The sequence below is a fragment of the Mandrillus leucophaeus genome, unplaced genomic scaffold, assembly GCF_000951045.1.
Source record: "Mandrillus leucophaeus isolate KB7577 unplaced genomic scaffold, Mleu.le_1.0 Scaffold661, whole genome shotgun sequence".
Classification (NCBI taxonomy): Eukaryota; Metazoa; Chordata; class Mammalia; order Primates; family Cercopithecidae; genus Mandrillus; species Mandrillus leucophaeus.
Window position 1 is genome coordinate 786,771 of NW_012107153.1, and position 14,751 is coordinate 801,521.

At 34.8% G+C, this 14,751-nt stretch overlaps 1 protein-coding gene across 3 annotated transcripts in view; it reads right to left on the bottom strand.

The window, feature by feature from the left end:
- THOC2 (THO complex 2) overlaps nucleotides 1–14,751 on the bottom strand; it is a 142,837-nt gene that overhangs the window by 8,211 nt on the left and 119,875 nt on the right. The window contains exons 30-38 of one of the 3 annotated variants that reach the window (XM_012001501.1): nucleotides 14,626–14,728; nucleotides 12,736–13,166; nucleotides 12,477–12,535; nucleotides 10,953–10,988; nucleotides 5,599–5,736; nucleotides 5,196–5,265; nucleotides 4,956–5,113; nucleotides 2,988–3,064; nucleotides 2,467–2,512 (exon numbers count right to left, since the gene is read on the bottom strand). In XM_012001501.1, coding sequence (XP_011856891.1) covers nucleotides 2,485–2,512; nucleotides 2,988–3,064; nucleotides 4,956–5,113; nucleotides 5,196–5,265; nucleotides 5,599–5,736; nucleotides 10,953–10,988; nucleotides 12,477–12,535; nucleotides 12,736–13,166; nucleotides 14,626–14,728 — 1,100 coding nt within the window. In that variant the 3' untranslated portion in view covers nucleotides 2,467–2,484. Of the gene's footprint in view, nucleotides 1–2,466; nucleotides 2,513–2,938; nucleotides 3,065–4,955; nucleotides 5,114–5,195; nucleotides 5,266–5,598; nucleotides 5,737–10,952; nucleotides 11,070–12,476; nucleotides 12,536–12,735; nucleotides 13,167–14,625; nucleotides 14,729–14,751 lie in introns of those variants that run through there. The other 2 variants (XM_012001499.1, XM_012001500.1) reach the window with 2 other exon arrangements.

Sequence of the window (14,751 nt, forward strand, 5' to 3'; positions counted from 1 at the left end):
GATTGGATATTCTGAAAATGATATCAGAAAAAGACTGCCCTTGGCTGGGCACAGTGGCTCACACCTGTAATCCCAGTATTTGGGGAGGCCAAGGCAGGTGGATCACCTGAGGTCAGGAGTTCAAGACCAGCCTGGCCAACATGGTGAAACCCTGTCTCTACTAAAAACACAAAAATTAGACAGGCATGGTGGTGCATGCCTGTAATCCCAGCTACTCAGGAGGATGAGGCAGGAGAATCTCTTGAACCCGGAAGGCGGAAGTTGCAGTGAGCCAAGATCGCACCATTACACTCCAGCCTGGTCAAAACAGCACGACTTCTTTGTCTCAAAAAAAAAAAAGAAACTATCAACCAGAGTCTCACAGAATTAAGAGTCTACCCAAGAAGAAAGTATCATACAAAGTTGTCAATGAGGAATTCAACAGGATGGATATCCAGCTAGATGTACTTTTAAAAGAACATCTGAATCTAGAAGCTTTGCTATAAGACCACAAGCCAAATATCTAACCCTGACCAGTTTTGTTATCCCTTTGTTCCTAAGAGATTATACAGAGGAGTAAAATACAAATTCATGGTCAGTGTAAGAAAAACTCAAATCTGTAGCATAACCTTCACATACAAAAAAATAATATTTAGGTACTGAGTAAAGAGAGATATATAAAATCACTGTGAAAGTTGTCAGTGACAATGGCTGGCTCACTCCTCATGAAGATATGAAAGGTGGGCTTTTTGTTTTTCTTTTAATAGGGAGACCACATGTGACAGCAAAATGCCAGATTAAAAGAAAGGTTAAAATGAGGATTAAGAGTTTATGGCTCACCAGAGAAGATAGTTGTCAAGGTTGGAATGGGGGTAGGAGCAGCTAGAATTCAAGAATTAGCAGTAATATTTCCTTTTAAATCTATTAAATTCTAAATGTTCTTTTTTAACTCTCATTTACCCTACTTGACCCTACTCTACTTACATAACAAGCACCAAAAAAGCAGGAAAAGCACACCATTCATCATGTGTTGACTATATGGCAACCTCTCAAATCCCTGCTTTGCAGCCAAAATAAAGATGACAAACTCCATACCTTTAAGCCCATACCCTTATACAGAACTGGCTCTCAGACATTTCTCACTTATAATTTAAACACTGGTAAATAGCCTTGCTTATCTATCTGGTCTCATAAAAGATTAGAAGCATCCAATAATATTAGGGGGGAGGTATAGACAAGCAAGTATATTTAATATATTAAGGAGGTATAGACAAGCAAGTATACTTAATATATTAAGAAATGATAGCTAACATGGAAGCAAGAGTCGGCCGGGCACGGTAGCTCACACCTGTAATCCCAGCACTTTGGAAGGCTGAGGCAGGTGGATCACGAGGTCAAGAGTTCAAGACCAGCCTGGCCAACATGGTTAAACCCCATCTCTACTAAAAATACAAAAATTAGCCGGGCGCGGTGGCAGGCACCTCTAATCCCGGCTACTCAGGAGGCTGAGGCAGGAGAATCGCTTGAACCTGGGTGGCAGAGGTTTCAGTGAGCTGAGATCACACCACTGCACTCCAGCCTGGGAGACAGAGTGAGACTCCATCTCAATCAATCAATCAATAAATATATAAATAAATAAATAAAGGCAGAATCAACAGCCTCAAAATACAGCTGTCTGGAACCATTACATTTAGGGGGCAAATTGTCCTACGTACTTCAATAATACCAAGGTATCACCAAACAGTAACTATTCAGATTATCTTAAGTGCTCAAAAAAGGCAATATTAGGGTCTGAACACTGTATCCACTGTGATGGAAATACAATTTATTTAAGATGGGTAAAATACTTTTTAAATCTCACATAAATCATAAGTGCATTACCTAAAAAAAAAAGTTACACATTGTAGATTCCAGAACTAAAAACACAGACCATATTTTCTGTTGCAAAACATGGGCAGTGGTTAAAAAAAAAAAAAACAAGGCACAAAAACTTAAAAATCTTTGGATAACACATCAGCATGAGAAAGCAAAAGGAACAGAAAACACTAAAGGATAGAAAGACCGAGGTTTGAGTGTTGGCTCTGTTGACTAATATCTTTATAACCCTCTTCAACTTAACCTCTCAGAGTCTGTTTCTTCACCTGTAAAATGCAGATACCACCACCATCATTTACAAGGCTATAAGGACTTTAAAAACAATTAATTATCCAGAGAAGATGGGAATAAGTGGTGAAGATAAAGCCAGATGTTCTTAAATATATCTTGGTGCTTAAAAAAAATGTGTGGCTAATCAGCAAGCTTAAAATGAAAACAGCTTAAAAATAACTCTGAATCTTGTTTTGCTTCTATACCCAAAGACTTGGTCATTATATGTAGGTGAAAAAATCAAGTAGTTGTAGCTTGTAAAATGCATCTAGTTTTTCAACACTGTCAGACCTCGTTTTATGTTTCTATCATTAAATGAAAAGGTAGTGAGAGAACACTCACCTTGATGGAAAGTCTTTATTATCTGTGCTTGTCCGAGGACTTATGAGTAGATGACAAATTAAGGGAAAACAACTTTTGGGAATGGCGGAAAGAAGAACATCTCCCCTTTTAGTACAGCACCTCAGCTTGCAGGCCTATATGGGCTCTGACCAGTCTGGTAGCCTCAAACTCTACCAGCTCTGCTTGTCTGCCTCATCATTTTGCCCTTCTATTCCCAATGTCCCCGGCCCTAGGCACTCTCTGTTCCCTTTCTTCCTCTCTGTGATAATATAACCCGAAGGACTATAAATCCCTTAGTGGCATAAAACTCAGTCACCAAAGAAGTATTTTTAAATATCAAGAACATCAAGTATCCCACTTCCAGATTTCATACATTTTGAGAGAGTTAACTGGAAAGACCATTTCAAAACTAATAAGCCCTTAAGCATTTAAACCACATACTAAAAGAGTACAACTGTAAACATGACCAGTATCAAAGCTTTCCATTATACTGACTGAAAACATCAAAATGAAAAGGATATTGTTTCTTCTCTTCCTTTCCTCCTGAACTGTCCCGTTTCTCTTTCTTTTCTATCTTTTCTTTATCATGCCTGGACTCCTATAAGAAATGGTAGAATTAGTTGGGGAAGGGAAAACCAAACATAAAAGCCAGCTCAAAACCCCTTTTCATCACCCACAAGCTATAATTTGTCTTCAAAAACTTACTTAATATGACACCAAAAGCATAAGCAACAAAAGGAAAAAAATAGATACATTGAACTTCACCAAAAGTAAAAATATTCATTCATCAAAGAACACTATCAAGAAAGTGAAAAGACAACCTATAGAACTGGAGAAAAAATTTGCAAATCACATATCTCATAAGGATCTAGTATCCAAAATATATAAAGAACTCTTACAGCTGAGCAACAAAAACACAAACCCTCTAAATAAAAAATGGTCAAGGTATCTGAACAGATTTCTTGAAACATAAACAAATGGCCAATAAGCACATGAAAATATGTTCAACATCATTAGTTATTAAGAAAATGCAAATCAAAACCACAATGAGACACCACTTCGCACTTACTGGAATGGCTATAATAAAAAAACAAAAACAGAAAATAACCAGTGTTGACAAAGGATGTAGAGAAATCTGCACCCTCATACTTTGTTGGTAGAAATGTAAACTGTACAGCCACTGTCTAAAAGAGTTTGGTGGTTCCTCAAAAGTTAAACATAGAATTACCATATAACCCAGAAATTCCATTCTTGGGCATGTACCCAAAATAATTAAAAACAGGTGTTTGAACAAATACTTATAGCCCCACACAAATGTTCACAGCAGCACTACTGACAATAGCCAAAACGTGGAAACAACTCAAAAGTCTATCAACTGACAAATGGATAAATAAATGTGGTATATTCATATAATGAAATATTACTTGGCTATAAAAAGAAATGAAGTAAATGACATGCTACAACATGGAAGAACTTCAAAAAAACATTATGCTAAATGAAAGACATCAGACACAAAAGGCCACATTATTGTACTATTTCATTTATATAAAATATTCAGAATGAGTGAATCCATAAAGAAAATAGATTTATGGTTCCCAGGGGCTGAGGAGAAGGGGAAAATGGGAGTGACTGTTTAAATGGGTATAGAGTTTTCTCTTGGAGGTGGTAAAAATGTTTTGGAACTAGGTAGAGATGATTACACAATACTGTAAATATACTAAATGTCACTTAAATGTATACCTTTAAAATGATTAATTTTATGTTATTTGAATTTTACCTCAATTAAAAAACACCTAAAAGAACAGCCTATCTTTAAAGCATAGAATTAAAATGTTCCTTATATAATTTTCTAAAGCTGTTTTTATGAACTATGAATAAAAGGCATATATTTTCAATATATATAACAATGTTTTATAAACAATTTATACTTTAGTAATGGTTTGCTTATTACTTTATGGCAGATGCATGAGATTCATTTTAAATGTCAACCATTAATATGTAAGAGAATGTATCTTATACTCAATTTTTAAATCAAATACAAGTTTCAAACAAATGAGTTTATTAGGAGAAAACGTTACAAAAATGTTTCAAATCACAATCAAGACTTTTTGACGCTATGATGGTCAGAGAGAATACACGTGACCGTATTTTAATCTCAGGAATAAAGAGAAACTAAAAGCAAAGAGTTGGTGGAGAAAAAAGAAAATGCAAAGAACAGCTGAAACTCAATCAACAGAAGTAGGTGGGAATGGAATGGAGAGGGGAAAGGAATCTCAGAGGTATACTAACTCTACCCTCCTAGTAATCTGGGACTGAACTGACTCAAATTCCCCAAACACATAACCTGCCCTCCCTCAATACCTCTTCTTCCCACCCCTAAATAATGAACAAAAGACTGTATGACTAGGAAAAAAATTCAGTATTTGCTAAATTTTCAGAGTTGATTTTTTTAAGATAAAGCATATTATTCCTTTATTTTCCTAATTTACCTTTTTGCCACCGGAGGAGATTTTATCCATCTTCTCAGATTTAAATGAATCACTGCCTTTTTCTTTGCCTGAAGATTTTGACTTATTTTTTTCCTTGTCTTTCTCATTTGGATAAGGAGATTCACAAGGACTTTCACTTTTATGTTTTGAAACCCCCACTAAAATTACAAAAGAAAATCATGAAAGCCTTTTCCAATTCACTTCGATGATACCTTCAAAGATATGAATAAGTCTACCTACTTGTTCCATTCTCCTCTTTACGTCGCTTGGTTAAGTCCGGTGGCACTTCACGGTCGTTGTTTGAGTGATCCTAGAACCAAGAATTGTGAACTACATTGACCAAGGGCTTTTGTTTTTGTTTTAAAATATTACTTTTATATGAGAAGGGCACAGTTAACTAGCAATGGAGAATATTTGCAGTAGTTTCACACACTTGATAAAAATGGCATGAAAGACAAGCAGAGCTGATAGAGATTATTAGGCTGAAGATCCTTATTAATGTAGAAGATGCAAATACTTCGGGGTAAAAATATCATGAAAAAACAGACAACTATGGAACAAACTAGTATTTTTTAAAAGGCAACATACACACTGGTGTACATGACAATGAGCTTTCCAAACTAGTTTAAAAAAAATTACAAACCCTTTTCCGCTCTTTCCTGTCCTTTTCATCTTTTTTCTCTCTTTCTCTGGATCTTTCCCTTGACTTGTCCAAATCTTTCTTGTCCATTTCTCTCTCCTTACTCTTGGACAGTGGTGGAGGAGTATGATTAATGTAGAGCTGTTAAATCAAGGCAATATTACTAAAGATTATTAGTTTTCCAGTATTGGCATCATTTGTTTGTTTATTAAATGAAACACAATTGGGAATTATACCCAAAGTCAAAACTGGTCAGCTATCTGGATTACAAGAGGTAAAATAAAAGGGCATGGCACAAATTATACAAAGCCTTCAATTCTTGGCCTTATAAAAATTACCATTTAAACTCCATCAGTTCATTTGTGCCTCAACTGAGACTCATTAGTAAATTCACAAACTAGAGTATTCCTTATAGCTCTATTGTAAAGACCTATAACCACCATTACAAGAGTCCATATATGAACAATAGTGACTGGACTTTCTCTATTGTCAAAAAAAAAAAAGAAAGAAAAACACCTCTACACAATCATGAAAATTTTAAATAGTCTTACCATCCACTGACAGGAAGTCAATAATGGCAATGGGCAAAAGTATAAATATAAAACCTAGCCATGATTTTGCTAATAATTCTTTTCTGTCTCAGTGTGAACCATGCAAAGATTATCCCAAATTATTTTTACAAATGTAAAGGCTGTGTGTTCTGTACTGCTGAAAGCACTCCAATTTCTATCAAAATAATCACAATTAACTGTGAAATTTGTCTTCCTGGTTCTAAATACCTCAGAAAGCCATCTAATCAGTTGAGGATGATTAAACAATTCAAAAGACTAAAAAATAATGAACCAATATTCTCCTCTGCCTATCCTTTCTCTGCCAAAAGGACTATATGCAATAAAACAGCCAATCATCAAGGGTATTCTAACTAAATAATCAAGAGATAACCCTTCTTAGGTGAGTTGTAAATATGGAAATATGCTGTAACATAAAATATTTAGGAAGTAGTCAGGAAATAATCAGATACCTAACCTTATGGCATTTATATCTGTGCTACAAGCCTATGTTTAATTTAAGACATTAAAAGTATTATGCAGCAGAATACTGAATATAACTCATTACACAACTATACAATGCTAGATATACCTTAGGAACAAATAGAATAGTTAGTCAAAAGTCAAATATTTTTACATGAAGAAATCCTTTGGTATTCAAAGGAATACATGAAAAATGAAGACCATCAGTTTGATAAACACTTATTTTTTAACACCACCAAACATTTTCAATTCAGTTGGCTCAGAAATACTGCCATAGCAATGCAGAAGTAGATTCTTTAAAATTTCAATGTTTAAAAGTTGATAAACTGAAATAGACAAAATGCTTATTAATAAAGAGCAAGAGAATGATAGTCATAAAAGCACTTATCTAAAAGATACTCTTGCTGGCTAGAATGCCTTAAATGACACCAAGATTTTTCTAATCATGAGGTTTATTCATATCTTAACATTATTTATGAAAATGATTAAGACAAAGGAAATATGACTGCAATACTCAAAGAAGACTTCTCTAAGTATTAACTTTTTCCCAATAAAAGCAAAAAAAAAAAGTTTGTAATCACAAATCCATACATACACACACACATACACACAACCCTTGTTAATAATGAAGTTTTGAACTGTGCTTACTTTCTTTCTGTACTGCAAGGAATTGAGAAATTTTTCTAGAACTTCTGGCATTAATGTTCAAATACTTCATTCCTGACATAAAAAGTCACATAGCTCAACTGATACACAATCAGAAATTCTTAGTTCGGAATGCACCCAATTCAATTCCTTCTTTAGAATAGTTCTGATCACAATACTCTTTTTGCATAAAAAGAGTTTCTCATTGCCTAATGAATTAAATGCATACTCCTTAGTTTAGACATTCCAAACTCTTCACCATCTTTTCACAATTATATCCTGCTATAGTAAGCCAGTCCACTCTATGCTGTGGCTATCACCGCTCCCTAACATCTGTCCTTTCCAGCAGTTCTCATTACTAGAACGGTTGTTCAGTTTTATCTTAACTTCCTAAAACTCTACTTAGCCTTCAAAGATGGCTCAAAGTCATCAGTATTCAACCATTTCTCAACTCTGCAACTCACTTTCCATTATTTCATATTTACTTTTTTTATGACAAGTGCTCCCTATTAACTTCATGTCACACATTTTTGTCCATAACAGTTTCCAGTATGGTAGGAGAGCTAAGGCGCCTTTCTACTTTTACATACTTCCTAGTACCTTGTACACACAGTGAGTACTCATAAGTTTGACAAATAAAATTAAGGATTCATTAAATGGATTTGTATGTAGCATGGCTGGGTTTTGCTCTTGATTGGCTTTTATTCTTGACATTGGGATCATTAAGGTCCAAAAAAGAATTTGACTGATTTTCAAAATCTGTTTCAGAAAACACTGCTCCATTGACTTTATTAAAGCTTCACTATATTACATAAAGATGGCCTCACTTTTAGGCTTGGGTTTGACTGTAAATCCTCATTTTAAGATGGTGAACAAATTAAAAGCTAAATTCTCTCTTGAGGTGGTTACTGATGCCCTCCTAAATTACAGAAGGGCTGCTTAGTGGAACTTGCTTTTTTTTTTTTTTTTACCCTTTCTTCATCAAAAGTACTTGCTAGAATTGCTACATCAAAACACAATTGATCAAAACTAGAAATACACTATTTGAAAATTAGGGGTAAAGGGTAAACTGACAGAAGAGATTTGGATACTAAGCTAGATTTTTCTTCTTTTATCTAATCTCATTTGAAAAGCTAAAATCCAAGTATTGCTTTTACCACAAATTAGAAAGTAAAAATAGCAAATAAATAATAAAGAGAATCCCACAGACAAAGCATAACTAAAAAGTCAAACTAAAGCGGGGAGAGAATCTTATAGGTACAAGTGACAAGATAGCATGAAAATAGATGCATATCTTCCAAACCCTCTAGAAAGTAAAAGCTATCTCAGAAACAGGCTAAAGATAATCAACTTTGGAGATCACTCAAAGTCCAATGAATTTGTTTTTCTAAGACATTCATATACTATTAAACTTTCTAGACACATAAAAATGCAACATCAGCTACTATGCAAACCAGTACTTTGCATGCTTTACCAAAGTGCAAAGGCTTAAGAAATCACTTCAAATATTAATTGAATACCTAAACTTACTGCCAGGCACCATGCTAAGCACTAAATATCTGAAAAGTAGTAGAAGTCACATAATTTTTAGAAGCATATGTATATGCCATTTTCAAATTTTTCTGGTTGCATGTGGAATAAATCTATTAAATTTTAAAGGCCCACAAAACACCATTTTTTAAAAGGGGGGATGTGGGAGATTGAGCTGAATCACTGTAATTTTTAAAAACCAAGGCAAACACACTAAAGGAGCTAGAAAAACCCTTTCAACTATTGTTGAAATGGGTGGTGCTAGGAATCAAGGAACCTTAATTTTAGTTCATGTTTTGATACTAACAAATTGTATGTAACTGGGAAAGCTAAAGAACTTTTAGTCTCTCATTTGTCAAAAAGACACTATCCACCTGCCCTGTCTACCTCACAACACTGTTAAGAGCATGAAATGAGACAGTACATATTTTCAAAAGGCCTTTTCACAAATGTGAGGAACTATCATCGGTTAGAAAATTCAGTTAATTTTAAAAGCAGGTTACAAACTGCTTCAAAGTATGTTTCAGTAAACAAATATTCAGAAGGTAACACTGTTAGCCCATTAATTTAAAATAGCCCATACAAGCCACTGATGGTTAAGACTGACATAAACAATTTGAAACTGGTTATAAAAACCTACTATATTGCAGTATGTATTTAAGTTAGCCAACAAAAACTTTACATTAAATGAAAGTTCTATAGATATCAAAATTGAAATGGAATATAAATTAAGTTTTCCAAAACTAACCTAAATAGGAACATCATTTTAAATAATAATTCCATGTAATAAAAAATGGCAATATATAATTCCAACCTGATATCAACATTTTTGTAACTCCTACTAGGTATGGAGAACTCTGTTAGTATTGTGACGTTATGGCTAACATCAAAAAAACAAAAATACGTTGGACGTTTAGAATTTTCAAAAATAATGTCATTAAGTTGATGTTGTGTCTAATGTGTTATTTTGACTTGTTCTTCAATAGCATATTACAGAATAATCCCAATATCTACTTCAAATAAAACATTCATTCAAATCAGAAAAAAAAAAAAAAAAACTAACTAAATGGAAGTCCTCCTGGGATAGCTGAGACTTTTGATTAATACAGTATATTCTAAAAAACAATGCTACAACTTTAGGACACAGGTACACTGGCTAATATAAACTTAAAAATTAGTGCTTATTTCCCCAATATCCACAGACATTTCATTATAAATCTATACATCTAAAAGCAGTTAGTAATGTCAACTGGCTCTGTTTCAAAATTTCATTTGGTCCACCAGTAAAGAAATCAAGCTTAGCTGATTTCTATTTTAATCATGGTAAGCAATATTTATGCTGAAAAATAGGCTTTATTCTGCTAAGCAGATTCATTTGCTTGTAGCTTGTAAGAGGAGGCAAAGTAGAAAATCAAAGAAGGATACACGTTTTATAACAAAGACAAAACAACATGAACAATGGACAATTCAAGTATACTGAAATAAACTCTGTAATAAGATACATAAACTGCACACTATTTTTAGTAGCAGAATACTCAAGAAAGTAGAATAGGTAAGAATCAATACTGACATGTAAATGCAACCACCGAGTATTCCCCTCCAGGGGAATGATTCTTTCACATTAACTGTATCTCCTGATATTGTGCTACAACTACCAAAAAGGTACCTCAGCAGAGGATATATAAAGAATTTTTATAGATTGAGATGAGTTCCATTTTTAAAACAGATATGTGAATGCATCAAACTTATTTTTTGGTATTTTGGGTTGTCTAAACAGTCAGACAGCCTGGCAGATTTATTTTGAAAAATTAAATAAACCCAAAACAATCCAATAACCTCTTCCCTGAATGTTAAACTTATTTCCAGATTTTGAAGCATAAAAGGAGGATGTATAACACAGCAAGCAAGGAGAGATGATAGAAATGTTGCTACATTACACACATTTTATAACAATCTCATTAAAAGGGATCATTGTCGTCTGTTGTTTCAGTTTTAACATTTAATATTTTTGAAGGTTATTCAATGTAAGCAGAGTACTTTATCCCACTGATTTCAGCTTACTGAATGTGCTAGATGTGAGGACATCTACTAAATAAAATAAGTAAAGAACATTTGGTTTACTTAGGCATGATGAGTTTAAAAGACTCAAACCTTTGCTGAAGATTCCTTGAGTTCGATGAGACTGTCCTGTAGAAAATGAATGGAGATGACAGGTGAGCTGGCATAGTTCTCAGAACCCAGAGGAACTTTGGGAAGTATGGCTGTAACCTGGAAATAAACCAGCTACTTCTTGTGAGGATAAATTTCATGATGTCATTATCAATATGAATATCAACAATAAAAAAAAATGTAATGGAATTGTAATGTTAAAAACTAAATTAAATGTACTCAATGTAAGAAATAAAAATCTTTCTCTGCTCAGAATTTAAAAATAAATGTCAATGCCACATTTTTCATATCTCTCTACTTAAGCTATATGTAACGTAAGAGGTTTAAGAAAGCAAAACAGTTTTTTCTCCACAAAAAATTTAAAATACTGGAAGTCACTGTGGAAGAACAACATTGCCTTATACTTTTCATAGTTTTTCTTTAATTGGGAGGATTCACATTTTACTTTACTTGTAACTCTAATATAAATATATATATTTTAAATCCTAGCTGGAAAATTCAGTGGCATTGTATTAACAAGAAAACAAAATATATAAGAGTAATCACTTCTTTTTTTTTTTTTTTTTGCAAAGTGCCTATCATGGTGAATCTCAAATCTCCCCCACACAAAGAAATCATTAAAAAAAAAAAAAAGAAAAAGAAATCAACTACGATATTCCACCACAGTGCTCTTGATGAAGAATTAATAACTTACAGTTTTTTAAAAGTTCAACGTACTGCAAATTCAAAGATTCCATGAAATTAGATGACTTTAGAATTAAAATTAAATATGGAGCAAGGAATGGCTACCCTGAGTCTTCAAGAAGGCTACACCCACGATTTTGTGCTGCAGTTGAATGCCTGGGGTTTCTCTTTGCTGGGTGGTAGGATTGGATGCCACATCTGCTTTTATCGTAACGCAAGGTTCAACTTGTTGGGAACCCATTGGGTATAAACAAACCTCCAAGGGAAGATAAACAGAAGCTGCATGCTCACTGAATATACACAACTACAGGAGAACTGATCACCAAGGAGACTTTAAAATGGAACTCCTTTCAAGACTCCTTCTTAGAAGGCACACATCGGTATGATGCTCATCAAGAAGCTTGAATTCAGAGGTAACTTGTTTATCCTGTATCATCCAGGAAGTCTTCAGTGCTATATATTCTTCAATATGCTGAAAAATAGGCTTCATTCTGCTGAAAAGATTCGTTTGCTTGTAGCTACCATTGCACTCCAAAAAAGACTGCTTAAAGCAGTTGAGGCACTTCTGGGTAAAATTTCTCTTGCACTTTGAAACACTACAAAATTAGTGCTAAGTCCTTGAAGTTTTAACATTTTTATAATAAAAATACTCAATAGAAAAAAAATCAGTCCACCAATATAGAAAAATTCATTTTCTAATGCAATATAAAACCTCCAGTGGCTCCAGTGAATGCTTGGCATAAGACTTGAAGGAAGTCAGGACACTGGTATTCCAAACAGGTGAGCCTAACATGGACGCTGCCTTCCTCAGGCTATACTAACCTTTACTGTGGAGGAATGTGATGGAGAAGGGTGGGTATCAATTTTGCGGCGTTTTTGTTCTGTTAAGACAAAAAGAAATAGTCAGAATAAGGTATATTTCTAGTTTTCCAAACACTTTAAAAAAAAAAAAAAAAAAATTTGCATGGCAATCAAGTTCCCCTAGCAAAATCCCTATATAACCTGCCAAAACAAGGAGACAATAACCAACTATACATTAAAATAACAAAAGGTAAGAACATATAAAGAAAGGTAAACTTGCCCCTTTCAGGCTCTGGAATATCTGATCGGGGAACCGGTGATTTCAAGGACCCAGAAACTGGCGTTTTTTCTCCTCCTTTAACATTTTCCTTTGATTTCATTTCCTTTGCTATATCTCTTTCTCTGGATGGCTCCTTCTCTCTTTCCCTTTCTTGAGTTGATTTTGATTCTGCGTTGGGGACAGTGGTCTTAAATTTCTCATCTTTAGCTTTTTCTTCCTTCTTGAATTTTTCTTTCTCTTTGTCAGACTTTGGCGTTCTTTCCTTGGTCTCTCTTGCTTTTTCATCTTTATTTGGCCGCTCTTCCTTTGGTTTTTCTTTACCATCTTTACCAAGTACCCTGGCCTCTGGAGTAGTAGCTGGAGTCTTTTCTTTTTTCTCTTTTTCTTTCTCTTTCCCTTTTTCTTTGTCATTTTCTTTAACAGCTTTGTTGCTTTAGAACAAAAACATGGGATTTTAACACAAATAATCATAAAATGTATCCCTTGTCTGATATATGATAAAATATATCATAAAGGGTTTCTGACTAACTTCAAAAATATTAGAACTAAGGGCGAGTCCTTCAAAAACTAAAGGACAACTTTAAGACAAGTAAAAAGGAAGAAGTAATGGTCGGGTGCAGTGGCTCATGCCTGTAATCCCAGCACTTTGAGAGGCTGAGGAGGGTGGATCACTTGAAGTCAGGAGTTCTAGACCAGCCTGGCCAACATGGTGAAACTCCATCTCTACTAAAAATACAAAAAACTTAGCTGGGCATGGTGGTGGGCACCTGTAATCCCAGCTACTCTGGAGGCTGAGGCAAGAGAATCACTTGAACCTGGGAGGCGGAGGTTGCAGTGAGCCAAGATCACACCACTGCACTCCAGCCTGGGTGACAAAGCAAGACTCCATCTCAAAAAAAAAAAAGGAAGTATTTCTTTATCCAGTAAATCATAAACAAATTCATGAATTGCAGATTTAAAAGAATTATTAGCTGGGTGCGGTGGCCCACACCTATAATCCAGCACTTTGGGAGGTCAAGGCAGGCAGATCACATGAGGTCAGGAGTTTGAGACCAGTCTGATCAACATGGCAAAACCCCGTCTCTACTAAAAATGCACAAAAAATTAGCCAGGTGTGGTGACACACGCTTGTAATCCTAGCTATTAGGGAAGCTGAGGCACAAGAATCGCTTCAACCCAGGAGGCAGAGGTTGCAGTGAGACGAGATCACGCCACTACACTCCAGCCTGGGTGATGGAAAGAGACTCTGTCTCAAAAAAATAAAAAAATAATTATTAAAATCATCTCAGGTTCTTTTTTGGCATACATGTATAACCTATGAGAATAAACGGTAAAAACCAAAAATATATCCCACAAACCAACCAAGGGAACTACTATCAGGAAATGGATTACTTAGCTGGATGGATCACTACTTAAATTAGTGTAGGCTTTTCTTATGTCTGTCCTTACTCAGATTGTTCACAGCAATCACTCTAACCTAAACTATTTTTTTTAACTTCATACCTACATTCCCCTGAGTATCCCAGCAGGCGAAACAAAGTTGTTATACAAGCATAATTCTACAAAACATAATTAGGATGTAAAGCATATCAGCAAAATAGAGTACATAAAAAATTTCAAAGTCCAACATAAATGACTTTTCACATTACTCAACAACCACTCCCCTTCTACTCATGAGGATTCATATAAGAAATTAGAACTATGAGGGCCAGGTGGAATGGCTCATGCCTCTAATCCCGGCAGTGTGGAAAGCCAAGGCTGGTGGATCGCTTGAGGCCAGAAGTTCGAGACCAGCCTGGGCAACACTGCAAGACCCCATTTCAAAAAAAATACATAAATATCATTTTTAAAAAGAATTTAGAATTATGACACATGGCACAGTGTTCCTACCTGTTAGAGCCACTATTTCCATTGCTTGAATTCCCTTTAGGTGTGGTGCTAGAAGCTTTATTAACAGCTTTCACACCACACTGAGATCTCTCCCTTGATTTATCTGAAATAGAAGTAAGGTTTTAT